This window comes from Podarcis gaigeae, assembly GCF_964106915.1.
Source record: "Podarcis gaigeae genome assembly, chromosome: 15".
Classification (NCBI taxonomy): domain Eukaryota; kingdom Metazoa; phylum Chordata; class Lepidosauria; order Squamata; family Lacertidae; genus Podarcis; species Podarcis gaigeae.
The window spans coordinates 30773153-30800441 of NC_139692.1; the positions used below are offsets into that span (position 1 = coordinate 30773153).

Genomic DNA, 27289 nt, shown 5'->3' on the forward strand with positions numbered 1-27289 from the left:
CCCAGGAAATAAGTAATACCAGGCAGACCTACACTGGCTCACAGTACGTTTCCGAGCACAACTCAAAGTGTTGGTGCTGACCTTTAAAGCCCTAAATGGCCTCGGTCCAGTATACCTGAAGGAGCGTCGCCACCCCCATCGTTCAGCCCGGACACTGAGGTCCAGCGCCGAGTGCCTTCTGGCAGTTCCCTCGCTGCGAGAAGCCAAGTTACAGGGAACCAGGCAGAGGGCCTTCTTGGTAGTGGCACCCGCCCTGTGGAACGCCCTTCCACCAGATGTCAAAGAGAAAAATAACTACCAAACTTTTAGAAGACATCGGAAGGCAGCCCTGTTTAGGGAAGCTTTTAATGTTTAATAGGTTATTGTATTTTAGTGTTTTGTTGGAAGCCACCCAGAGTGGCTGGGGAAACCCAGCCAGATGAGTGGGGTATAAATAATAAATTATTATTATTATTATTATTATTATTATTATTATTATTATTATTATTATTATTATTATTATCATTATCATTTCTCCACCTACTTCTCCCCAGGTGCCTGGCCATCAAGCCCTTATATACGCACAGGGAATGCCTCTGATGTGCTGCAGCAGTTAGGCCAGAACTTCCATCCCATGGCAAAGCAGAAGGGGAAGGGCTAGGCAGAAATACAGGAAGGGCGCACTGTCTTCCCAGTTCCCATATTGCTGTAAGGCAGTCATGGGGAAAACTGTGATTCCCCGGATGTTGTTGGACTCCAGTTCCCACCATCCCTGTTTGGGGTTCACAGGAGTGAATACATGTGAACACGACAACATCCAAAGGACTGCATGTTCCCCATCCCTGCTCTAATGGAATCTCTTCACAAGCAAGGGCTGGGGTGTTGTTTAGGGGGTTTTGTTGCCAGGGTATGTGTGTGTGTTGTTGCTGTTCTCGATATCGTTTTTTTTTAATGTTTACTTTAGATCTTATGATTTCTGTGGAAATTGTTTAATTTGGTGGTGTACTTTTTGATGTTTGATTTATTGTTTGTGACTACTTTTGTTATGTTCGTAATTATGTGTTTTTTATGGTGTAAGCCACTTTCAGCATGATGTTAAGCATGGAAACTCAGCATACAGATAAAAATATGCATGTATGTAGGGCCTGAGAGACCAGGATTAAAATCCCTGCTTTGCCATGAAGCTCAACTGGGTGACCTTGGGGCCAGTCATTCTCTATCAGCTTAACCTACCCCACAAGGTTCTTGTGAGGATGAAGTGGGGAGCTTTGAGCTAATTGAAGGAAAAGTAGGCTCATACGTGTAAAAATACGTGTAATTGAAGGAAATTTAGCAAGCAGATGTTTGACAGTAAGGAAAGCAGTAAGGAAATTGAAGCTAATTGAAGGAAAAGTAGGCTCATACGTGTATATATAAACTTCCTTCTTTGCCTCCATCCATATGAACCTACCCAGACCATGAGATCATCATCTGAGGCCCTTCTTCATGTGCCCCTACCATGGGAGTTCTGGAGGATGCAACACAAGAATGGGGCCTTTTCGGTGGTGGTTCCCCGTTTGTAAAATGCTGCCCAAGGGAGGCTCACCTGGCACTATCATTACAAATCTTCAGGCATCAGGTGAAAACATTCCTTTTTAACCAGCCCTTTTGCTTTTAACTATCTGTGACCTTTTAGAGTGGGTGGGGTGTTTTAAGTATTTCCACCTCCCTGATTTTAATGCATGTATGCTTTTTTGTAAGTTGTTTTGAGTTGCCTTAGCAAAAAACTAATATAATCATCATCATCATCATCATCATCATCATATCATCTTCTGCATAGCAGTATTTGCTTCTGGGGCTGTTATCTTTAGATATGTCTGTGTGACTCTCATTTAAGGGAAGGGATGTGCTCTGTGCTCAGAGCAAGAAGAATTTCCACCCACTCACCCACTTGGAATTTGAGGTTTTACCATGGCAAATTTTCTTGAAGTGATTCCATGGGAATCCGTAACCAAGGGAGGGGACATCACCGCTAGTTAACTCCCCCCTGCCCCATGATACATTCCAGTCCCCAGGATATACTGGGAACAGCTGATACACTTCACCCAGGCTGCATGGGGAGGTCAGTTTCTCCCCATGGAAACAGACCAGTGAAACATAGCCTTAAGCAGAAAAGCCATGTTATGGGCATAAACCAGCCTGACAAATCCAACACCCCATTTCCAGCCTAGGGACATAAGAAGTGTCTGCTGGATCAGGCCAATGGCCCATTTAGCCCAGCATCTTGTTCTCACACTGGCCAGCCAGATGCCTCTTCTGGGAAACCAGCAAGCAGGATTTAAACACAAGAGCATTCTCCTTTAATGTGGTTTCCAGCAACTGATATTTAGAAGCATTACTGTCTCCAGCCGTGGAGGCAGAACATAACCATCATGGCTCGTCACAACCAAAAGCCTTCTCCGCCAAATATTTGTCCAATCCCCTTTAAGGCCATCGAAGTTCCCCGCTTTCTTTTATCTGTCCTGAATGTTCTAACATTCAGCTTTATTGCATGTCCCCAAGTTCTGGTACGTTGAGAGAGAGAGAGAGAGAGAGAAACGTTCCTCCATCCGCTTTCTCCATGTCATGCATAATTTTACAAAATTATATCAGGTCATCGCTTACTTGCCTTTTCTCTGGATGGAAAAGTGCAAAATGCAGCAACCTTTCCTCATAGGGGACTTGCTGCACCCCTTTGATCATTTTGGGGCGATGTATGTTTCTGTGTGTGTCTATGGCTAAACCAATGGCTGAGACCTTGGCTCTGTGGCTGAACCAGTGGCTGAGACATGTGCTGATACTGCTTTGAAAGGGCTCACTGGGCAAAACTAGAACCACCCTTTTCAGAGGCAGTATACCTCTGAATACCACTTGTTGGGGAGCATTAGTGGGCAAGTGTTGGCTCTTGCCTCCTGCTTTCCTTTTGGCCTTCCAGACACCTCTGGTCAACCACAGCATGCTGGGCTGCTTGGACCTTTGGCCTGATCAGGCAAGTGTCCTCCTGTACTCTTACGTCACCCATCACAGAGGTTGCATTTCCCCTGCCCCATCTTACCAATGATGTTGAACATGCACAGTGGACACGTTTGGCGCTCAAGGAGCCAGCGGTCAACGCAGTGCCGGTGGAACTCATGGAAGCAGGTGATGATGCGGAGTTCCTGCAAAGAAAGGGAAGTCAGCGGGAGAGTGGAGAAATGCTGCCAGCTCAAGGGGAAATGCCGTACCAGTTGTTCTGATCTGGGCTGTACAACTGTCTGATTTCCAGTGGCACATCTCACTGGAATTCCTTTTGGAGAAGTGATAGCCTTGCCTGGGTAGTGATGATCAGAAACCTCACACAAGAACCTAGGAAGAGCCTGCTGGATCAGGCCAATGGCCCATCTAGCATTCTGTTCTCACAGTAGCTAACCATGGGGAACCAGCAAGCTGAATTCCAGCACAACAGAACTCTCCCCCCTCCCATGTCTCCAGCAATCTGCATTCTGAAGCATAACTGCTCCAGTCATAGAGGGTAGAGCATAGCCATCATGGCTGGTAGCCAGCGATAGTCCTCTCCTCCAAGAATTTGCCTACTCCCCTTGTAAAGCCACCTGAATCGGGCGCCACCACTGCAAACTGCTTAAACTGGGCCTCCCCAAGGAGATGACTGGGACCTCATCTTCCCCGTGGAAAAGCTCATTTGCGAGAACCCACTGGGGACATTGATCCCACAGAGTGTGGAAGGGTCGGTGTTTTTGTTTATATATGCAATTAGTTTTTTTTAACATATCATTTTCAACAGTAATTAAACATACTTTTACATCTTATTCAAATTTTTGACTTCCATCAATCCTGTCTGAAAATTTTCCAATCTAATCTCTTAGTATGCATTTCTTATCTTCCCTATTACATTTCAAACTCATAACTAATCTCTCTATCTTTTTCTACTTTGTAACACTTCATATATTTCTCCTTACAAAACTTCTTGTAGCCCTACTAGCATAATTTGTTGATTATAGTTGCTCTTCAAATAATTCATATACTTCTTCCAATCTTCTGTAAATCTCTGGTCCCGCAGGTTTCGAATCCTTCCTGTCATTTTGTCCAATTTTGCATAGTCCATTAATTTCGTCTGCCATTCTTCTTTCGTCGGAATTTCTTCTTGTTTCCATTTCTGGGCTAACAATACTCTTGCCGCAGTTGTTGCATATAAAAACAGTTTAACATCTTGCCTATTGATGTCCTAACCTATAATACCAAGTAAAAATGCTTCTGGTTTTTTAAAACAATGTATATTTTACCTGGCCCTCAGCGAACTCCTCCAGGCAGATGGCGCAGACGGGGGCCGAGCTGCAGGTGCTGACAGAGTCCCCCGTGGGGGCTTGCCGGCAGCGGGCTTGATACCTCCGCGTGGCCAGCTGGTTGATGGCTTGCAGGGTCTCTTCCTGCGCATTAGTCTGCGGGGGCAAATCGGACAGTTGAGGGAGCGGAAATGTAAGGGAGCCAACATACGCAGGGGATCAGACTAGCTGGCCCTCAGGATTCCTTCCAACTCTATGATTTTATGACTCTACTTGGCAAACAGGCAGGAAAGTGGCTCAGGTATTTGTTGAAATCCAAGTACAGTGGTACCTCAGGTTAAGTACTTAATTCGTTCCGGAAGTCCATACTTAACCTGAAACTGTTCTTAACCTGAAGCACCTCTTTAGCTAATGGGGCCTCCTGCTGCTGCCGCGCCGCCGGAGCACGATTTCTGTTCTCATCCTGAAGCAAAGTTCTTAACCTGAAGCACTATTTCTGGGTTAGCAGAGTCTGTAACCTGAAGTGTATGTAACCCGAGGTACCACTGTAACTGCAAGACAAACCACCAAGAACCTCCTTAAACCGAGGTTAAACCTGCATTGCAGGAAGTGGGCTAAATGACCCATCCAAGCCAAGGGACCTATGATTTTATGAGAACTGGCTCTGCACAATCTTGTTAGGGGCGACAACACCGACCTACTGCTCAAATCGCTAATGAGTCACCTTTTACTAGGAGCCAGGCTCACAACAATGACATACTGGAATAATAATAATAATAATAATAATAATAATAATAATAATAATAATTTATTTATACCCCGCCCATCTGGCTGGGCCTCCCCAGCCACCCTGGGCGGCTTCCATAAAACCAAAAATACAGTAAAATATCACACGTTAATAACTTCCCTGAACAGGGCTGCCTTAAGATGTCTTCTGAATGTCAGGTAGTTGTTTATCGCTTTGACATCTGCTGGAAGGGCGTTCCACAGGGCGGGCGCCACTACCGAGAAGGCCCTCTGTCTGGTTCCCTGTAGCTTTGCTTCTCGCAATGAGGGAACCGCCAGAAGGCCCTCGGTGCTGGACCTCAGCGTCTGGGCAGAATGATGGGGGTGGAGACGCTCCTTCAGGTATACTGGACCGAGGCCGTTTAGGGCTTTAAAGGTCAGCACCAACACTTTGAATTGTGCTCGGAAACATACTGGGAGCCAATGTAGGTCTTTCAAGACCGGTGTTATATGGTCTCGGCGGCCACCCCCAGTCACCAGTCTAGCTGCCGCATTCTGGATTAGTTGTAGTTTCCAAGTCACCTTCAAAGGTAGCCCCATGTAGAGTGCACTGCAGTAGTCCAAGCGGGAGATAACTAGAGCATGCACCACTCTTGCAAGACAGTCTGCAGGCAGATAGGGTCTCAGCCTACGTACCAGATGGAGCTGGTAAACAGCTGCCCTGGACACAGATTTGACCTGTGCCTCCATGGACAGCTGTGAGTCCAAAATGACTCCCAGGCTGCGCACCTGGTCCTTCAGGGGCACAGTTACCCCATTCAGGACCAGGGAATCCTCCACACCTTCCCGCCTCCTGTCCCCCAGAAACAGTACTTCTGTCTTGTCAGGATTCAACCTCAATCTGTTAGCCGCCATCCATCCTCCAACCGCCTCCAGACACTCACACAGGACCTTCACCGCCCTCACTGGTTCTGATTTAAAAGAGAGGTAGAAGAATTTGGAGGGTGCCCTCTTGCACAAGCTGGTGCCATGACACATGGCAGCAGGCTAGGAGATGATGGTTCGTAACAGGGAGGGGGTAGCTGTTGCTGTCCAGATGTTTTTGGATGCTAATTTCCAGTGGCCAGCCTGGCGGGTCCTCAGCGGGGGATGATGGGAGTCCAGTGGTATCTTTAGGGCCCAATGGTTTGCCATCCCTGGTACAGTGGTACCTTGGGTTAAGTACTTAATTCGTTCCGGAGGTCTGTTCTTAACCTGAAACTGTTCTTAACCCGAAGCACCACTTTAGCTAATGGGGCCTCCCGCTGCTGCTGCCACTGCACCGCCGCTGCACAATTTCTGTTCTCATCCTGAAGCAAAGTTACCCAAGGTACTATTTCTGGGTTAGCGGAGTCTGTAACCTGAAACGTATGTAACCTGAGGTACCACTGTACAGGCAGAATGACAACATCAGTTTCTGTCCTGTTCACTGACGATGTTTGCAGAAATGTATGTGTATGTGCATGTTCTTGTTTGGGGTCAAAGATACATACTCCAGGAGTCTTGCAACAGCAAGCTAAATGACTCCAATATATACAAATAGCATCTATATTATACTAATAGGACCACTGCACATTTTAAGCACATGATACCCCAGCAGTCCTGGGAATTGTCCTTTTTTTTTAAGGGTTGCTGCAAAACACCAACTCTGTGAGAGGCAAACTACATTTCCCAGGATTTTTTAGGGGAAGCCATGTGCTTTAAACGTGTGCTGAATATACAGTACACAGCTAGTGTGGATGTGCCCTAAATAATACAGAAGATTAACAACAGGAACATTTTGCAAACACAAAATCCCCTATTCATTGACTCTTGCCTTGTTGAAAATACGCTGATTGATTGACTGATTCCATTTCTTTACTGCCCTTCCTCCCATGGGAGCTCCAAGCAGGGAACAGTATTAAAATAAAATCTTTAAAAATGCATTTATAAAATCAAAAATACAAAGCAATACCAGCTGCAGAAATTTCAGTAAACATTCATGTCTCAAAAGCCTGGACTAACAGATACCTATTTCAACAGCAGGCAGGCAGGTGGGTCTGGGACTCTACCAGTCACTGATCTGAGCAAGGCATGAAGGATATTGGCACAGATAGATAGGGGCTCTTGAGAAGCAGTTTGGGGTGTCCAGAATAGGACTGGCATCTGTCCGAGGGCTCTTACCCGATCTCTGCTTGGCTGACAACGAGTACGGACAATGAAGATTAAAACGATCACCAGAACGGTGCTCATGACGGTGAGGAGTATCCAGACATCATAGTCGGGCTGTTGGAGAGAGAAAAGGTTAGATAAGCCCTACCTGGTTTAGCTCCAGGATATCTGAAGGACTGTCTTCTCCCATACAAGCCTGCCCAGGCTCTGGGATCTTTGGGGGACGCTCCTCTTTTGATCCCGCCACCCTCACAAGCCCACTTGGTGGGGATGCGGGAGAGGGCCTTCTCGGTGGCTGCACCCAAGCTTTGGAACTCTCATGTACCTGGAGCCCACAAGAGGACGCCACTTCTTGCAAGGCTGATTTTGGCCCAGCGCAGAGTGGGGTCGAGAGAGGTGCAGCAGTGAGGCTAAGTAAGAACTCACCCAGGCCGCCATCTCCTTCACCTCAATCTTCACGTGGGCTTCTCGGTTGTTGTTCACCACGCCCATCAGCAGCTCGGCATCGTGGCCCCAAATCAAAACAACGGGGTGACTGAGCCCTCGCGGATTTCTCAGCTGTGGAGAGACAACCTTTGAGGTGAGAGCTGCATGTCACCAGGTGCCACGGATCGATGTGTTGGGCACTGGGAACCCCACTCCACACCCCAGTTGATAGGCTTGAGGAGAACTCCAGGAATCCATCCAGCCAACAGCCCAGGCAAGGCCTGGGTTTGAGATTCGAAGCTCTGCTGTGGCCTTGCCCAACCCAGCAAAAAAATGCTTGCATGGGTAACCTGGGAGTTTTTTGTGAGGAGAACCACAGCTGCCATGTATTTTTATGCCTGAGGCCGAGAATTAAGAACATAAGAAGAGCCTGCTGGATCAGGCCAAGAGGGGGCCCATCTAGTCCAGCCTCCTATCCTCACAGCGGTGAAGCAGATATCCCACTCGGAAGCAAGCGGGATCTGAACACAAGAGCCCTCTCTTCTCCTGTGGTTTCCAGCGACTGACATTCAGAAGCATTGCTGCCTCAGACCATGAAAGCAGAGCATAGCCATTATGGCTAGTAGCCACCAATAAACTTCTCCAGTTTTTGAAAGCCATCCAGGTTGGTGGCCATCACTGCCTCCGGTGGCAGGGAGTTCCACAAGTTACCGTAACTAAGTGTTGAATGAAGAAGTCAGGTTTCTCTGTGTGTGTGTGTGTGTGTCTCGAATTTTCCACACAATCTGGATCTGGAGTGGAAATTCCCTGATGGTTACCTGGGGATATTTGAGCCCCAGCAGTTCTTGCAGAGCTGGAGATTGTGCTTCCCACACACCGCCGGGTTTCATTACAGGAAAAGGCCAGACCGAAACGAGGCCGCATGCCTTAGGTGGAAGAATTTGGGCACTGCCATGTGTGGGAGGCACAGAGTCAGTGGTTTCATTTACATTTTCCCTGCCTGGGGGGTGAGAAAGCTGGGGATAGGGACTTCTGTGCCTCGGGCGGTGAAATGTTTTGGGCAGGTCTGCCTACCATCTCCTCTGGATCCTCATTGCTCACACAAGCAGAAGTTTAAAAGGCTGAGCTTGGCAAACCAGTCATCCATCATTCAGAAGAAACACTCCCTCTCCTTAGGAACTGGGAGTCAGTGTGGTGTAGTGGTTAGTGTGTCAGACTAGGATCTTGGAGGCCAGGGTTCGAATCCTTGAAGCTTACTAGGTGACCTTGGGCCAGTCACTGCCTCTCAGCTTAACCTACCTCACAGGGTTCTTGTGGGCATTACATGAGGAGAACTCACGGAGGGAAAGGTGCAATATAAATGCAATAAATAAATAAATACACTGATAATAACAACAGCACAGCTTTCCCTAGCTTACGGGATCTGTGCTTTTCTGTTCAGGGGCTGTCATGCCATTCCTTCTCATATCTATTTGCATGTCTAGCAATCAACACACACACCGTCACGGGAAAGGACAAAGAATCTCAGGGCAAAGAGACCCAGAAGCAAAGGAGCTGAGAAGGTGGACAGGCAGATTGCAGCGACACAACAGAGCAGCAATGCCTGAGCTAAGGAAGATACCAGGTCCAAAGGCAGGAACAAAAGAGCTTTCGTGAAGCCAACTGGTTTGAAAAGTTGGGGCTTCTTTTGCGTCAACGTTGGTAGCTCAGTTGGTTAGAGTGTGGTACAGATGACACCGAGGTTGGAGGTTCAACCTGCATATGGGAGAGCTGTGTATTCTTGCGTTGCAGGGGATTGGATCATGGGAAGGCAAACTAAGGCCCGGGGGACAGATCCGGCCCAACCGCCTTCTAAAGCCGGCCTGTGGATGGTCTGGGAATCAGCGTGTTTTTCCATGAGTAGAATGTGTCCTTTTATTTAAAATGCATCTCTGGGTTATTTGTGGGGCTTGCCTGGTGTTTTTACATGAGTAGAATGTGTGCTTTTTATTTAAAATGATCTCTGGTTTATTTGTGGGGCATAGGAATTCGTTCATATATTTTTTCAAAATATAGTCCCGCCCCCCACAAGGTCTGAGGGACAGTGGACCGGCCCCCTGCTGAAAACTTTGCTGACCCCTGGACTAGATGATCATTGGGGTCCCTTTCAGCTCTGAAATCCTATGGTTTAAGCACATGACACCCCACCAGTCTTGGGAATTGTCCTTTTTTTTTTTAGGGTTGCTGCCAAACAGCAACTCTGTGAGAGGCAAACTACATTTCCCAGGATTCTTTGGGGGAAGCCATGTGCCTTAAACACGTGCTGAATATACAGTACATAGCTAGTTTGGATCTGCCCTAAATATTACAGAAGATTAACAACAGGAACATTTTGCAAACAGAAAATCCAAAATCCATTGACTCTTGCCTTGGTGAGCAGCAGTAAGGGAAGGTTCATCAGGGGGAACAGGGAGCTGCTCAAAAAGGATAGTCTGTTCTCATCCAGCCCTCACCCAGCCTCTCCTCCTCCTCCTCCTCCTCCTCCTCCTCCTTAGTCTTAGTCTTAGTGTTGCCCCTTGTAGATCTCAGCAGAGAAGAGGATGGGGACAACACTAGACTTAGTTGGCTCTGCCTGCCATTGGTTCTGGCGCCACCTGCTGTTGGCCTCCTGGCAAAACTGTGAAAAATGAGAGAGGGAGACAGCAGACTCCTTACCTGGTCGACAGCACTTTGGTCATCAGTGATGTCAAATAGGACTGCGCGAGCTCCTCTCTCTCCCGCCAGCTTGGCCTGTCCAAAGAGAGCAAAGGGGAATTAGGGAATCATAGAACGGAAGAGTTGGAAGGGGCCCAAAGGGGCATCTAGTCTAACCCCCTGCAGTGCAGGACTCACAGGGAGGGCGCAGGTGGCCTGCTGAGTGGTTGTGGTCCCCTGGGCAAGTGTATCACGGCCTGAGCAGCAGCAGCGGTGGGGGGGGGAATGTTTCCAGCCCGAGGGCCACATTCCCTTCTTGGCAGCCTTATGGGGGCCGCATGCCAGGAATGGTTGGCGCCGGAGGCAAACGTGGGTGGAGCAGCGAATGTGAAGTTTGCTTTTGTACAGCAGGTGTGTTTTTCCTCTCTCACACCCACCCACCCTCTGTGTCCTCCTTCCAAGCAAGCCAGAGCTGAAGGACACATCCCAGGCAGGCAAAAACACTCAAGTAAGGTGTGACCAGGAGAGATACCTGAGGGCCGCATACAAAGTCCTGAAGGGCCTGACGTTTCCCCCCACCCACAATGCTCTTCTGGTGTCAGGCGGAACCTGGGCCAGCCCAAGACACTTTGTCGCCTGAGTCTGCCACATTCCCAGCTGCACTCCACAAACAGAAGCCAGCCAGACTCCAAGTTGCCTCTTTCTTCAGTGCTGGCAACTGGTCAGCATCCCCTGGCATGCCTGAGGGCAGCCAGTCAGCTGAAAGACGCCATCTTTGCTCAGAGTCCTTCAAGACCTGCCTCTCAGGATGCCTGCAGACCCTTGAAGCGGCGTATTGCCTAGGATTTCTTTTCCGTTGGGGTCAATATCTAATTTTGGAGATGTTGATTTTGCTGTTACGGATATTAATTTTTGGTCTCCTTATTTTAATATCTCATTTTGACTTATGTGGGGATGGTTTAATTTCGCCGCGTACATTTTGAAGTGCTTTTATTTATCGCCCGCGGCTACTTTTGTTATAATTTGGCAGTCATGGAAAGCTTTTCGTGTTGCAAGCCTCCTTGAACATGGTTTTAACCATGGAGGGCTCTTGACTCTCTGCCCTCCTCATGAAGGGCTTCCCAGATACTGTCCTTTCTTGGGAACAAGACACTGGGCTTTGGTGAAACCCAGCAAGTCGGTTCTTTGATTCTCCCAGGCTAATGAAGTCATTTGCTTTGTTTTACATATACGTAATACAACTGCGGAATTGCTGGACGGGCTAGCGAACAAGCCTCCCCATGCTAGCTGGTTTAAAAATGTTCAACATATTCCCAACGATGCATTCTTCAAGGCACAGTTTATTATTCTTGTGGGGCTTTGGGGTAGAATGATAATAATCTGAAAATAGTAGGGTCGTTTTTCCTTTATTCCCCTCTCTGACCCTGATTCTCTTATGACACTGGTTTAAAAATGTTCAAATAGGAAAAAGAGAGAGCCGTGGGGTCAGGGGTTGAACTTGACTCCCACCCCAGCTGTTTCCCCCCTGGGCAGAAAGCTGAACCCAGCCAACTTGGGTTGAGAGAGAGAAAGCCTTTGCTGTGATTTTCTCCTTGCAGGGGGTTGCGCTCGATGGCCCTGGGGGGATCCCTTTGCACTCTACAATTTTCTGGTTCTCATCTGGCAGGAGAAAGGTAGGAAAGCCACCATTCTCCGTCTCTGTGCAATGCACAAAGCAGACCCCAAGAGGGAGAGAGCGGTGCCCGTTTCCCTGCCTCCTGGTGGGCCAGAGCTCTGCCACCCCTCACTGAGGGCTAGCCAGGTGTGGCAACGACAACGGTGTTCCAAGGAGGGCTGTTGTTGCCAGCCAGCCAGCCAGCCGGCCCCCTCCCCTCCCCTCCGCTCCCTGCCCTGCCCTGTCTGCAGGAACAAAGGACTGCTCTGTGCTGCTCCTGCCTTTGGTGGAGCAAAGCGCCCTCACCCTGCAAACGCCTGGCACTCCTGGGCCTACCTCAAGTCCCCTTCCGCCCTTCCTGGCTAGCCGGCTCACCTGCCTCCCTCCCCCGCCTCCCATTGGCACTGGATCCCCGCCAGGCCCCAGAGAAACCACCCGCTTGGCTCCACATCAAAGCCGGGGATTGGGAAGCGTAGGCCAGCCTCGCCGCAGCCCGGGGCAGCCTGAGCTGTTCCGTCAGGGCCTCTCGCCAGCCCTGGTGCGGAGAGGGAGCCGGGGCGGGAGACCTGCCTTCAGACGGAGGCAGCAAACGAAACAGAGGCCTGCCGCAGATCCCCAACTCTGCCTCAAGCCTCCTTCTCAGGGCCCACCAAAGGGAACCTCTGCACGTGCTCAGAGACACTCACAGGTGGTTTTTTTTTGCTCACTCTAGGATCTCCAGGAACAGAAAAGTCGGCTCTGGAGCAGAGCCGTGTCTCAAGGCATAGGGCACTCTGAACATGACCGGAGGCAGGGCACACAGGGCAGGTTATCGTTGTTATCGTTGTTCTTAATAGTGGTGCGGTGTAGTGGTTAGAGTGTCAGGCCACGATGCCGGAGGGACCAGGGTTTGAATCCCCGCTCATACGTGGTCTCACTAGGTGCTTCTCAGCCTAGCCAACCTCACAGGGTTGTTGTGCAAATTAAAATGAGGAAGAGGGAGAACAGTGCGCAGGCCGCCTTGAGCGCCTTGGAGAGAAAAAGGTGGGGTATAAATGCAATAATAAATAAATTTAATACATTTATAGCCCACTCATCTCCGAAACTGGGATTTGAGGCAGCTGGCAAACTTCTGAGGCATCACTAAGCAGTAGAATCAGTAGTTAAAAAGGCATGAAAACACATTTAAATCCAGCATCAAAGTACATTGCCCTGATGGAAGTGCCCAATGCTGATACTAGAGCTGATGCTCTCTGCACATGCTCAGGAGTACTGATGGAGACCATGCTGCTGCAAGGCTCAGAGCTGTTCCTTTTGGGGGGGGATTACAGGGATGGGGTTTCAGATTAGGAACGGCGTTCCCAGGCCTTGACAACTGGTGGTTTGCACTGGGCCTTCTCTTCCGTGGGACGACACGTGGCAACTCCTCCTCTCCGCTGGGGAAATTTAATGCAAAGGGCAGCCTGTAATCTACATTCTTCTGCAGATGGAAAGGGGTGGGGGTTCGGAAGGAGGGCGAGGAGGAACTGAGCAGCCCAGATCTTGTTGCTAAGAAATGCTGGCAGAGAGAGAGGGCCTCTCCTGGGCTGTGCCAGACCCATCTGAGAGGGAGACAGAGAGAGAGGCTGGCGGGTGGCACTCCTGGCTTACGCCCTCCCTGCAATTAGACACACACCGCAGCTAACCCAACAGCTCCTCTCTCTTCCCAAACCCAGGGAACTCTGAAGCCCAGAAGGGCCTCCCAATTTGTTTCCCAGAAACTTTTCTGCTGCCAGAGTTAGGAAAGAGCCAGTGGTTAGGACCTGGGAGAGACCAGGTTCAAATCCCGTCATGTACCCAGTTGACAGTTCACTGCGTGTGATTTTGGGAGCTGGTCACTGCTTCTCACCCTGATCTACCTCACAGGGTTGTTGTGAGGAGGTGTTAAAGGAAGAGGTGGGAGAACAATGTATTCCACTTTGAGCTCCAGAGAGAGAAAAAGGAGAGATATGAACGCAATTTAAAAATGCAATGAATTGGGTTTTGCAGCCTGTCTAGGTGACTCTCCCAGGGTGTTGTGGAAAGAAACAGCAACCTAGTAGAGGGCCCATCCACTCCAGGAAATTTATTTCTTTACTTGCTTTACATGGTTCTCCCCTTTCTCATTTAATACCCACAACAACAACAACCCTGTGAGGTAGGTTAGTTTGAGAAGCAGTGACTGGCCTCTTTCCCCCATGCCACCTGTCATTTTATAAGCATCTGCCATGCTGCTTCGGGCTCTCCTTTTCTCTAAACTAAAAAGTCCTGAATGCTGCAACCATTCCTCATCCCCTCATCTCCACTGGATCATTTTTGCTGGCCCTTTTCGGAACCTTTTCCAACCGTGCCATATCCTCTTTGAGGTGAGGCAGCCAGAACGATGCACAGTACAGAAAGCTTTCTCTCAGCCAGCGGAGGGTCGGGGTGTGTGTGTGTGTGTGTGTGTGTGTGAGAGAGAGAGAGAGAGAGAGAGAGAGAGAGAGAGAGAGAGAGAGAGAGCGCCCTCTTCACCCTTTCTAAGCTCCACACAGTCTCACGCCCAGATCCTGGGATTGAAGTAGTTAACTGCTGCCTGGTTAGGAAGGAAGAGAGGAAGTCTGATTAGCAAAGTGCAGGGCCTGAACGATCTTAGCTCATGCCTCTGCCGGCTGCCTTTGATCTGGGCTTCCTTGGAGTGCGTGTGCAAGCAGGTACCTGCCAGAATAACTCCAGCAAGCTGGCTTGGCAGTTGCAGAGCCTGCCTCGAGCAAAGGGGTCGGAGGTCAGCAGCAGAGTTTCCCAGCTGGGAGATCAAAGGTGGAGGCGGCACTTTCGGGCTCCAGGGTTACCCTCGGAGAAAGAACCACACCACCCTCATGAAAAAACAACGGAAGGCTCAAGGTTGCCATGAAGCGACCCACACGACCGCGGCCCTTTTCTACCAGCAACTAAAAATCCCCCAAAGGGTGGATTAACACTTCTCGGAAAGTCTCCACTCCCCGTCTCCACTCTTACATCCAAATTGCCTTTGCCCCAAACAGAGTCTTCATACAGCAACGCTTAAAGAACCACCAGCGGTGCAGGTAAATCTTTTGGCCAGCTTGCAACTGGCAAGACCTTCGAGCTGAGCTATCCTGCAGCTGCAGATTCGCAGATTCCGGCAGGTGAGGTCCTGCAGGCGTCCAAGAAACAAGCTTGCTGCCGAAAGCAGGTCTCCCACTTCTCTTCTCAAGCCGCCGGGGGCACAACTGGTTGCCCACAGCTTCCTTTCCTGGCCACACGATCAAACCCGTGCTCAGTTTAATAGGAGAGGAACTCTTACACTTGCTTGTGCAGGCAGTAGGGGCCAGGGAAAGGGCTGTTGCAAAGTGTTGCAAAGCGCAGGGGAATAGGCCTTTCGGAGGAACTGCGCCGAATTGCATGAGGTAGGCTGGTTAGCACATTCCCTTTGATCCACTAAGCTCCGCTCTTGGGGCTTAGCAGGAGAAGAAAGAGGCAGCATTCCTGTAGAATATTACACGGAGCCTTTTTGCAGGTGCAAAGTTCGTAAGAGATTGTTCCACTGAATATAAGAAGAGCCCGCTGGACGTAGCCAAAGGGGCACATCTAGGCCGCCATCCTGTTCTCACAGTGGCCAAACCCGAAAGGAGGATCTGAGTGCAACAGCAACTCTCCTTTTCTGTAACTTCCAGCAACTGGCATTCAGAAGCATTATTCCCTCCGACCATGGAGGCAGAGCATAGCTATCGTAGCCATCGATAGCCTTATTGTGTTGTAAACAAAAATCTGCCCTTTTTCCCTTATGGGGTATCCAAGAGCCCATATATAGTCCTTTAGTAGGTTCCCTATTGGTAGGAGAAAATAACAGAGGCCAACCAGAGAATATTGAGAAGCAAAGCAGCTAGTAAGCCTGATCTTTATTGCTTTGTTGCAACAGGGTGCTCCCCTCACATGCAGGAAAGGAGGAGGAACCTAGAACAAAGGTGTGTGAAAGCCATGCCAGGTGGCAGCCATCACTGCCTCCAGTGGGAGGGAGCTCCTTAAGTTCATAGGAAGAGCCTGCTGGATCAGGCCAAGGGTCCAGCTAGCCCAACATCCTGTTCTCACAGTGGTCTCCCAGGTGCCCATGAGAAACCCGAAAGGACCTGAATGCAGCAGCAGCAGCAGCTCTCCCATCCTGCAATTTCCAGCTACTGGCAATGAACTGGGAACGAAGGACCGATCAGGGACTCCATCAGGGATGTTGCCCCAAATTGCACTGCCTTTTCACAGCAGAAATCCCAAGGAAACAGAGCCTATGAAGAATTGGAGAGCTATTTTACCTTGCTTACAGGGAAGCCAGATATACCACAAAGGGCAGCGCTGGAGGGACCCTGGGCCTCTGCCGTCTTAACTTACCCAGAGCCATCTATGCATATAAATTTAGCAGATGGAAATGGAATGCAGATTGGAGCCGCTGCGCTCCTGATTGGCAATATAGGAGTGTGGGAAGCTGATCACGAAGTTTTGTAAAGTGGGAGGAAAGGAGATTGTCAGGTCTGCTCTGATTGCAACGACATGCACACACATACCTTGTTGGCCAAGGACAGGCAGGGGTGGGGATCTCGCTCAGGCCGTTCCAGTTTGACAATGGAGACAAATCCTGGGACCGTGTGTTCATCCTCGCTGGTGTTGCACAGAGACAGGGGGTGGAACTGCGGAGAGAGAAAGGAAGGGGGAATCACCATGGAGATGCCGCAGTGAAAACTGCATCGCAGTATTAGGTGAAGCCACGAGGTATGCAGCAACACTTCAAAGGCAACTAAGTATACAATGTAACAGGCTTGACCTAGAGCTTTGTCAAAATGTCTACCATGGCTTTGTTTATATACCATGGCTTTGTTTATATTCTTGGCGTGACTGGAATCCAACTCCCAGAAGCTCCAGCAGCTAGCATGGTGAATGATATGGGGTGATGGGAGTTGTAGTACAACAACATCTGGAGGGCACCAGTTAGACTTCTTTTATTTCTTTCATAAAATATATACTTCACTTGATTGGACAAAAGCCCTCACTGTGGTTTACAAAAAAGGTAAAAAATAAAATTATCAATAGGAATAATTAATAACAAATTAAAACTTGCAAAAAGTTAAAATAATTATAGACAAAAAGCAGATTAAAACTTGCATTGACTTTCTAAACATCTGGGTAGGCTTGCCCTAACAAAAGTGTTTTTTAGCAGGCACCAAAATGAGTACAATGAAGGCACCTGCCTGATATCAAGAGGCAGGGAGTTCCAAAGTATAAGTGCTGCCACACTAAAAGATGGATTTCTTACAAAGACAGAACGGGTATTATGTGGCACCTGCAGCAGTGCCAGTTCCGCAGACTGAAGCAGTCAACTGGGTGTATATGGGGTAAGACAATCTCACAGGCAAAATGGTCCCATGTTGTTATGCCCTTTACATACCAAGAGTAAAACCTTGAACTTGACCCACTAGCAAATAGGCACCCAGGGCAGATCTCTGAGCAGAGGTGCTATATGCTGATAGGATCTCGGTCTCTTCAGCAATTGCGCTGCAGCATTCTGTACTAACTGCAGCTTCCAGATCGCGCAAAGAAGGCCTCACATAGAGTGGATTGCACTAATCCAATCTCTTGTGGCTCCCAGCAACTGGTATTCAGGAGCATTGCTGCCATTAGAGCTATTAGCCATCAATAGCCTCCATTAATTTGTCCAGTCCTCTTTTAAAGCCATCCAAGTGTGCGGCCATCACTGCCACCTGCAGGAGAGAGTTCCACTGCTCCATCGTTCCACTATGTGCTGGAAGCAATGACTGAGGACTCAAGGTCTCTCCAAAGATTAGTTACTTTAGCCCAGGAATTCCTAGCTAGCTGGTCACAGCAGGTCCTTGGAAGCTCCAGAGGTCCCTCCCTCACAGTGGGAGTCAGTAAACCTCAAGACCGTCCAAAATAACTCTGCTGGCCAGCTATAAGAGGTTGCAGTGCAAGCCACGAAATGAGCCATTTTCACATGGCAGGCATGGTTTATGTGTGCTAATCTGTGTTCAGTCAGCTTTGGAGCGCAACTTGAGCCATTTGCTTCATCGCCCAGAGCTCTCCATAATACTAAATTTGCCACTTGGGCTCTCACCACGCTGCAGAGGGTGCTCAGAGGCAATTTATCGACTGCCTGTTTCATCTCTCCATTCCATAGCGAAACCAGGACTCGATCCTCAGCTTTCTCCCAGGAACAGCTCGGTTTGATATGATAAGATAGCCATCTTCAAATATTAAAATGGCTGTCCCACAGAAGATGGAGGCAGGCTGTTTTGCGCTGCTCCAGAGGGGAGGACCTGAACCAATGGGTTCAAATGACAAGAAGGGAGATTCTGACTAAACTTCAGGAAGATCTTTCTGACGGTAGGAGCCGTTTGACAGTGGAATGGGCTACGTGAGAAGGTGGTGGACGCTCTTGCATTGAAGATTTTGAAGCAGTTGCATGGCTATCTGCCAGGGATTATTTAGTAGCGATTTCTGCCTTGCAGGGGCATCCCCTGGGGTCCCTACAATTCTATGATTCTATGGTTTCCATCCGCCTCTGAGGGCAGGGCATCCAAACCACTCTTAGAGGGGAAATTGTTGCTGCGAATCCAAACACCATCTGGTAACAGTTGGTCATCATCAAAAGCCTGAGGGAGAAAAAGAGTGAACTCACTTCCAGTTTAACTGATCCTAGTAATGGATGAAGGGCGGAGCACAAATATTTTTTAATAAATGAGCAAAATAATCCAGTTTACGGGAATTTTCTTGACAGAGCCCACATAGAGAATTCTTTTTGCAGATGAGGTAACTGTTTGCAAGTCACCCACCCACCCAGACGACAAGGACGACATCATCTCATGGTTATGGTTTTGACTTAGCATCTCAGGTTAGAATCATAGAATTGTAGAATTAACACCAAGGGTCATCTAGTCCAACCCCCTTGGAATGCAGGAATCGCAACTAAAGGACCCCTGACAGATGGCCATCCAACCTCTGCTTAGAAACCTCTAAGGAAGGAGTGTCCGCAACCTCCCAAGGGAGACCATTCCATTGTCGAACAGCTCTGATTGTCAAAAAGTTCTTCCTGATGTTTAGTTGGAATCTCCTATCTTGCAACTCAAAGCCATTGGTTGTGCAAGTTTCTCCCAAGTGCTCATAATGGACACTTTGGAATTTCTTGTCCCATTCTTCCTTGGACAGAGATGGCTTTGACTAAGCACCTCAGGGCTTGCAAGTTCATCCCAAAGTGCACTTACTTATTTATTTCACAAATTTTAAGACTGATTGTAAAACAACAACCCTGAAAGTAATTTACTTGCCCTGTGGAAGGAGAGCTGGGTCCAGAATCCAAGCTGTCTGGAAGACTCAGGGCTGCTGAGATGTTGTACCATTGCACCAAAACCGCCCCCCTGATCTCTAGGGCGTGGGCTACTTGGGGTGGGAGATTTGCTCCTATGATCATTACAACTCTACTCGTTTTGGGGGTGGGGGTTTGGAAATGCAAAATGTTCAGTATGTACATAGGTTGCCGAGCCCCTTCAGGGTGGAATAAGCCACAGGTATCCAGTAATGTAGTGATGGAGGGCAGAAACTTTTCCAAAATGGAACCTCTTCCCAGCCCTTTGTTTTTTCCACGGAAAATTTTCCATTTCACAAGTTCTTTAGCAACCATTTGCAAAATGCCAGCTGCAAATTCAATCTGAGGCAAGTGTGGCCATGTTCAAAGGTTCCCCCTTTGTTTACTAAACACAAGAAAAATAAACACACTAATTTAGATTGCTGGCTAGAGCACGGGAAACCCCCCCCCCCAATACAAATTCCCTGAATTTGCTTAGTGGGGGAGGGATCCAGAAAACCAACACCACAGCCAGTCTATCAATCAATCAATGCAATCCATCGATCAGTCAATTCTGTCTTCACTAGGGTATCCGGAGTCCGGAAAGGAAACAAAACCAAGAAGAAATGGGTGGGGAGAAAGGGTGCTCCATCGGTCACCTCCCCCCAAGCCCCAAATATTTGCAGAAGATGCCAGGCTCATCAGACCTCCTCTCCCTCACCTGTCACCTGGGGGAAGTCAGTCCATCTTGCTGCCTCAGTGGGAGAGATGGGAAGCAAGAGACCCACTCCATCAACTTTGCTGGAGACACAGCTCCCATCAGGCACCTCCTGGCCCCCAAACTGTGCCAGCTAGACATTATAGCAACTATTTAGAAATCAGTACCCAACTTTTGATTTTTCCTCTTCCCTCCTTGTCCCTCTTCCCTCGTGTGCCATGTATTTATTTATTTTATAGATTATAAGCCTGCAGAGTAGGGACTCTCTTGTTTTTATTGTACGTCAGTTGCTCTCAAAGACTTTTAGGAGCTGGGTACAAACACTGTCAATGAATGAATGAATGGATGCTGGGGGCAGGGGCCATCTGCCTCACATCTGCTTTCCTGGGCCGCCTTGTCTGTTAGACCAAAGGTGAGCTCGCACCTGCTTCCAGGACCTTGGCAAAGGATCAAGGGATATCTCTCTTCCACTGGAAGCCTGATAGCACCGCTCTCCTCTCCCGCCTCGCTCCATGGTTGGTTAAGGGGAAACTGGCACAAGCTTTTATAGAGGAGCTCTTCCGAGTGGACAGCTTATCTTCACTCCCAGTGGAGATGCAATCTGCGACATGAAGGGGCTGGACTCAGGCTCCGTAAACACCAAGGCAGGAGGAGAAGGCTATGGATGGCTCCACAGTCAGAGGCAGCAGCGCTTCTGAATGCCAGTAGCTGGAAGAGGGCTCTGATGCTCAAATCTTGCTTGCAGGTTTCCCATAGACATCTGGCAGGCACAGGGGTGCCAACTATAGGGGGCGGAAGGGGCTTCAGCCCCCTCAATATTTGTGAGCAAGGGGGGTTGAGCTCCCCCCCCCAATATTGAGGGGGCTGTCAATGCCCTGCCACTGCCAGGAGAGCGCTCATGCGCCAGGCAAGGGTGGCATGGAGGGTGAAGATCACGCTCCACGTTCCCTACCCCCTGATGTTGCTGGGAGATTGCTGGTGCGGCGGGTGGGGGCAGACATGTCACATGATGCCGTGCCCCCTCAATGCGGGGGCAAGTTGGCACCCCTCAGTGGGAGAGGCAGCTATAACAGCAAGACGCTGGGGTAGATGGGCCATTGGCCTGAACCAGCAGGACTCCTTCGTATCCATTTATTTATTTATATGCAATAAGCCTCTGATGAGATTAAGGTGGTGAACAATGTTCTCGTCCTCATGTTTAGCCTCACAACAACCCTGTGAGGTAGGCCGGCTGGCCCTCCAAGGTCACCCAGTGAGCTTTGTGGCCGAGGAAGGGATTCGAACCCTGGTCTTTCCCTGGTCTGGTCCAACTACTGTGCCACGCTGGCTCTCGTTTCTACATGTGTCCATTAAAAAATTGCTCCCTCCCCTGTTCCATTTCTGCATTAATCTGATTTTAACAAAAAAAGATCTGCATAGAAATCTATATTGAAATACCGTATTTTTCGCTCTATAAGACTCACTTTTTCCCTTCTAAAAAGTAAGGGGAAATGTGTGTGCGTCTTATGGAGCGAATGCAGGCTGCACAGCTATCACAGAAGCCAGAACAGCAAGAGGGATTGCTGCTTTCACTGCGCAGTGATCCCTCTTGCTGTTCTGGCTTCTGAGATTCAGAATATTTTTTTTCTTGTTTTCCTCCTCCAAAAGCTAGGTGCGTCTTGTGGTCTGGTGCGTCTTATAGAGCGAAAAATACGGTATGTGTTTCAACCCACATTTATGTATTTTATCTCAGTATATGCCTTCCTAAATGTATTTCAACCTAACATACACACTTTAAATGTCTTTTAAAAGAGCATTTTCACACATGGACTTAATAGGAATTAACCCATTTGAATAATGCAATGCAGATTCTTAATGTATATTCTACTTTTGTTTTAATGACACATTTTTTACTGCTAGCCGCCCTGGGCTCTCATGAGAGGAAGGGCTGACTGAGTAAAAGGAATTATAATAGTTTATTTTTCCTCTCCCTTCGGCTTATGAGAGGCCAGAGTGGTTAATAGTAAAAGTGCAGCATTATTACTACTAATAATCATAATGCCAAATTTGCAGAAGTGTGAAAAGGTAATTACAAGATACACTCATGAGAACCCAGAGCAGCTAACAGTAAAAATGCATTGTTATTACTATTATTATTGCAACATTTGCAGGCGTGTGAAAAGGAAATGACATCCCGATTTTCACATTAGTCCAAATCTGGTCAGATTGCATCAGAACTCACAGAGACTGAGTTTTTTGAGGTTCACCCTTCCAGATACAGAATGCACTTCGGAACTGAGAGTGCCCATTTTCATGGAGGGGAAACTGAGGTTGAATGTTTGAGGCCGGACAACGGGTCGGGGGAATTATGTCAAAATCAAAATCCAGTGGTACCATGAGGGGACAAATTCCATCTGATATTTTCAGCGGCCACCTTGGCACTGATGCCCACAGGATTGGGCCGGGGAGGTCAATCAGTAACATGTCAGTAAGTGAAAAGAATCAGGACATCAAAATGCCAAAGATGGAGGAAGGATGGCTAAAGGAGGCTTTAACCATAGGTTATTAGGCAGGGTCTGAGGCAAGCTATTGGGCTGGTTATTGGGCAGAGTCTGAGCCATGTTACAGTGGTACCTCGGGTTAAGTACTTAATTCGTTCCGGAGGTCCGTACTTAACCCGAAACTGTTCTTAACCTGAAGCACCACTTTAGCTAATGGGGCCTTTTGCTGCTGCTGCACCGCTGCTGCATGATTTCTGTTCTCATCCTGAAGCAAAGTTCTTAACCTGAAGCACTATTTATGGGTTAGCAGAGTCTGTAACCTGAAGCGTATGTAACCTGAAGCGTATGTAACCCGAGGTACCACTGTATTGGGCAGGGTCTGAGGCAGGGGTCCTCACTCTGCCTCCCATGGGCACAAGGACATCCTTGAGGTATTTCCCTGATGTTTGCAAGGCCTCTGAGCCCCCTCCCCCACTTCCACACACTTCCCCCTTGGTGATGAAATGGTGAAGGTGGTTCCCATTTTCTTCCTTCAATAAAATGATTATTAAAATTTGTATCCCTTCTTTCCTCCAGAAGGAGCCTAGGTTGGCAAACACACAAAAGATAAAGCAATGGCGACATATCACAACAATCCCAGGACAGATGTGGACTGGGAAAGATCTCTCATTAAAAAGGCTTGTTGAAAGAGGAAAAGTACATAAGGGCTGAAAGAGGAAGTTAGAAAAATGATGCTCTTTCTTAATCCCTCTTTCAACTCTATAGGGTTTTTGGGGCTCTGGTCCTTTTGCAAATTGGGGAGAGCACCGTAAGCAGTGGCGTAGCGTGGGGGTGCAGGGGGGGCCGGCCGCACCGGGTGCAACATCTGGGGGTTAGGGTTAGGGGGTGCAAATCCACGGGTTAGGGGGCGCAAATCCACGGGTTAGGGGGTGCAAATTACTTGCCTTGCCCCGGGTGCTGACAACCCAAGCTACGCCACTGACCGTAAGCCCATGCAACGAGTCCCACTGGGGCAAGGGGTTTCCCCAATCAGCTCGGGGTGGTGGTCAGGAGAACCCCCAGAACTGTGTACATTACTTGGGGATGGGCAGAGGGGAAGTCCTTCCATCTGGGGCCAGCAGAAATGTTTGCAATGCTTGAACCTGTGGAATGAGCTTAGTACTAATTTTTAGGATATTTCATTGGGGGGATTAATCGGGAAAGTAACCAAGTTCCAGGATGATTACAGTAGCAATAACTACAACAATAATAGCATACAATGGATGGAATTAACAAGAATAATGAGTTCCAGGTTTGAACATAATCACTGAAAATAGGTGCTGGAGCTAAGTCTCAGCAGCCATTTAAAGCATGCAGTTCAAACCCTGGCAGCATCTTTTTTTAAAAAAAATATTGTGTTTATATCCCACCTTCTCCTCCAAGGAGCTCAAAGGGACATATGTGGTTCTGTCACTCCACATCAAACTTGTCAGGAAGTGAGTTTCATGGCCGAGTGGGGATTTGAACCCTGGTCTCTCCTGGGCCTTAGTCCAAGCCTCTAACCACAAAAACCACACTGGCTCACTTCAGGTAGTGTAGGGATGGGAGAGAACCCTGCCTCTCAAATCCTGGAGAGCTGCTGCCAGCTAGTGCTGGCAACACTGAGCCACATGGACCCTGGGGGCCTGATTCAGCACCAGGGGCCCTGCCTGCTTCCTCCAGGCCCGCCACCGGGTTCAGAACTCGCCCTCGGCTCGGCGCAGCTTTGAAGGTCAGCCGTTTGGAGTTGGAGCTCCTTTGTCTGGCTGGGCCTACCTGGGTGCTGCACACCACCCCTGCTAGCAGGTCCCACAGCCACTGTGGCAGGGAGGCAGGAGCAACAAAAAAGGGAAGGGGGGGGGAGCCGTGAGTCTGCCTGGCTGAGCGGGAGAGATGAAAAGCCGCCTGGCTCATGTAATAACTGATGGCCTCTGCAGTGCCGTTTTGAACTGTTTACAGACCGAGTTAACGATTACAAGCTCTGTGTGCTTTGGCCGCCTGCCCGAATTCTTACCCGGCCGTCAGATATTATTAAAGAGCCTTTCGATGCTTTCCTGGAGCCCGTCCAACACACCTCAGAGAGAAGCCGCCTGGGCTCGGGGAGGAGCCACTGGCTAGCACTCTGTCTTTTTCTCTCTCTCTCTTTCCAGAGGCCCAGGGAGAAGTCCCAGCCTGGGATGGGCATCCGGCGGGATTTGGCAGAGGCTGGGGCACCTAGGCAGGAGGGGGAAAAGAGCGCCCAGTTGCCACTGGGGACCTCGTCAAATCATGGAGTTGGGAGGGACCCCCAAAGGTCCTCTAGCCCAACCCCCTGCAATGCAGGGATCACAGCTACAGGATCCCTGACAGATTAACCTCTGCTTAAAGGCTCCCAGTGAAGGAGAGTCCGCCATTTTCCAAGGGAGCCTGTCCCGCTGTCAAACAGCTCTTGCCATCAGAAAGTTCTTCCTATTGTTTAGTTGGAATCACTGGAAGAGTGGTAACCAAGTACAGTGGTACCTCGGGTTAACAACTTAATTTGTTCCGGAGGTCTGTTCTTAACCTGAAACTGTTCTTAACCTGAGGTACCACTTTAGCTAATGGGGCATCCCACTGCTGCTGCGCCGCCGGAGCACGATTTCTGTTCTCATCCTGAAGCAAAGTTCTTAACCCGGGGTACTATTTCTGGGTTAGTGGAGTCTGTAACCTGAAGCATCTGTAACCTGAAGCGTATGTAACCCGAGGTACCACTGTAGTTAAAACTCTGGAACTCACTTCCGCAGGAGACAGGGATGGCCACCGACCTAGATGGGTCGGAGGCAGCGATGCTTCTGAATACCAGTTGCTGGAAACTGCATGGAGGAGAGTTGCTATTGCACTCAGGTCCTACTTGTGAGTTTCCCATTGAGGCATCTGATTGGCCAAGGGGAGAACAGGATTGCTGGACTGGATGGGCCCCTTTGGGGCGGATCCAGCTGGGCTTGAGAAAGATCAGCATCAAACAGGTGTATCCTTATAAGAAAGGACAGGATAAACCTGAATTTGGGATAAGCCCATGTAAACGTGGGTTAAAAACCCAGCACTGGAAACCTAGTTGAGCGCCCGGTAAATGGAACTGCATTGTGGGGGGCTGGACCAGATGACGCTTGGGGTTCCTTTCAGCTCAACAATTCTATACTTCTATGGGACTGAAGCAACTTTCCTCCAAGGAATAGTCACGACATGTGGAGTTTTGTTTTTTAGTTTAGATAAAAGGCAAGTAAGGGAGGCATACAAAATGGGTCATTGTAAATTATCAAATTAGGGAGATTTCCCCACCCCCTCAAAATTCCAGAACTCAATGGAGGGGGGGTTTCCAAAAGAACAGGGCCTTTTCGGTGGTGGCTCCCCACTTGTGGAATGATCTGCCCAGAGAGGTTTGCTGGGCACCATTGCTCCATATCTTTAGGCCCCAGGTGAAAACATTCCTTTTTCATCAGGCCTTTGGGCTTTAAAGTATCCATGATGTGTTTACATGGGTTTGAATTTGTGTGTGTGTGTGTGTGTGTGTGTGTTTTAGACTGCTTTTTCTTTTTAATGCTGGTTTTAATATATGCATGTGTTATTTTGAATGCGTTGAGTTGCGGTAGCAAGAAAAGTGACCAATAAAATTAATAAACATCAGCAAAAGCACAAAAGCGTAAGGAGTCAAATAGCTCAGTTGGTTAGAGTGTGATTCTGATAACGCCAAGGTTGCAGGTTCGATTCCTGTATGGGACAACTGTATAATCCTGCATTGCAGGGGGTTGGACTAGATGATCCTCATGGTCCCTTCCGACTATGATTCTATGAAGGGACTTCTGGATCAGGCCCATGGTCCATCTAGTCCAGCATGCTGTTCTCCCAGTGGCCAACCACTCAAGCAGTATATACGTTTTACGAAATAAGTAAACTAGAAATCAGGATTCGAACGCAAGAGCACGCTTCCCTCCTATTTCCAGCAATTGGTATTCAGTGGCATGACTTCCACCAACCGTGGAGGCAGAGAAGACAGTCACCAAGGACAGCCTTATCCATGAATCTGCCCAAACCCTTTTTAAAGCCATCCAAGTTGGTGGCCATCACTGCCTCCTGTGGGAGGGAGTTCCACAGTTTAACTCTGCGCTACGTGAAAAAGTCCTCTTTTAAATTTGACCTGATCTTCCAACATTCAGGACTTCATTGTGTATCCACAAGTTCTAGTGTTGTGAGAGAGGGAGAAAAAGCTGTCCTCTAGCTCCTGTCTGCACACCACACATAATTTTATACATTTCTACCATGTGGCCTCTTCCTCGCCTTTTCTCCAAACTAAAAAGTCAGAAGAAGAAGAAGAAGAAGAAGAAGAAGAAGAAGAAGAAGAAGAAGAAGAAGAAGATGATTCAGGACAGACAAAAGAAAAGTGCTTCTCTGCACAGCACATAGTTGAAACCATGGTATCATTTGCTCCCACACGAAGGCCACCAGTTTGGACGGCTTTAAAAGCCAATTAGACAATTTCATGGCAGATAATAAAGCAAATCCATGGCTAGCTTCTAGCAACAATACCCATGTACTGAGCTTCTGAATCAAACCACTCACTGGGAAGAGCACTACTACACTCGGGTCCTGCTTGTGGGTTTCCCAATGGGGCACCTGATTGGTCGCTGGACTACATGCCCCCCCCCTTTGCCCTGATCCAGCTGCACAGGACTCTTCTGATGGTGCTCTGACACAGCAGAGGGCTTCTCCAGCAACCTGAGACTAGACAAATGCATAGAGGGGAAGAGCTTATCATCAGATTATTATGCTCCG

The 27289-nt window shown here is 48.7% G+C and overlaps 1 protein-coding gene across 3 annotated transcripts in view; it reads right to left on the reverse strand.

Annotated features, from left to right (window-relative positions):
* Nucleotides 1-27289, reverse strand: part of RNF43 (ring finger protein 43) — a 51932-nt gene that overhangs the window by 5010 nt on the left and 19633 nt on the right. For 2 of the 3 annotated variants that reach the window (XR_014558335.1, XM_083714474.1), the window contains exons 2-7: nt 16497-16619; nt 10314-10388; nt 7620-7751; nt 7206-7307; nt 4278-4433; nt 3053-3155 (exon numbers count right to left, since the gene is read on the reverse strand). Coding sequence is in view for 2 of the 3 variants with exons in the window: in XM_083714474.1 (XP_083570600.1) it covers nt 3053-3155; nt 4278-4433; nt 7206-7307; nt 7620-7751; nt 10314-10388; nt 16497-16619 (691 nt within the window). In the remaining variant the exon portion in view is untranslated. Of the gene's footprint in view, nt 1-3052; nt 3156-4277; nt 4434-7205; nt 7308-7619; nt 7752-10313; nt 10389-16496; nt 16620-24515; nt 24702-27289 lie in introns of those variants that run through there. The other variant, XM_083714475.1, reaches the window with a different exon arrangement.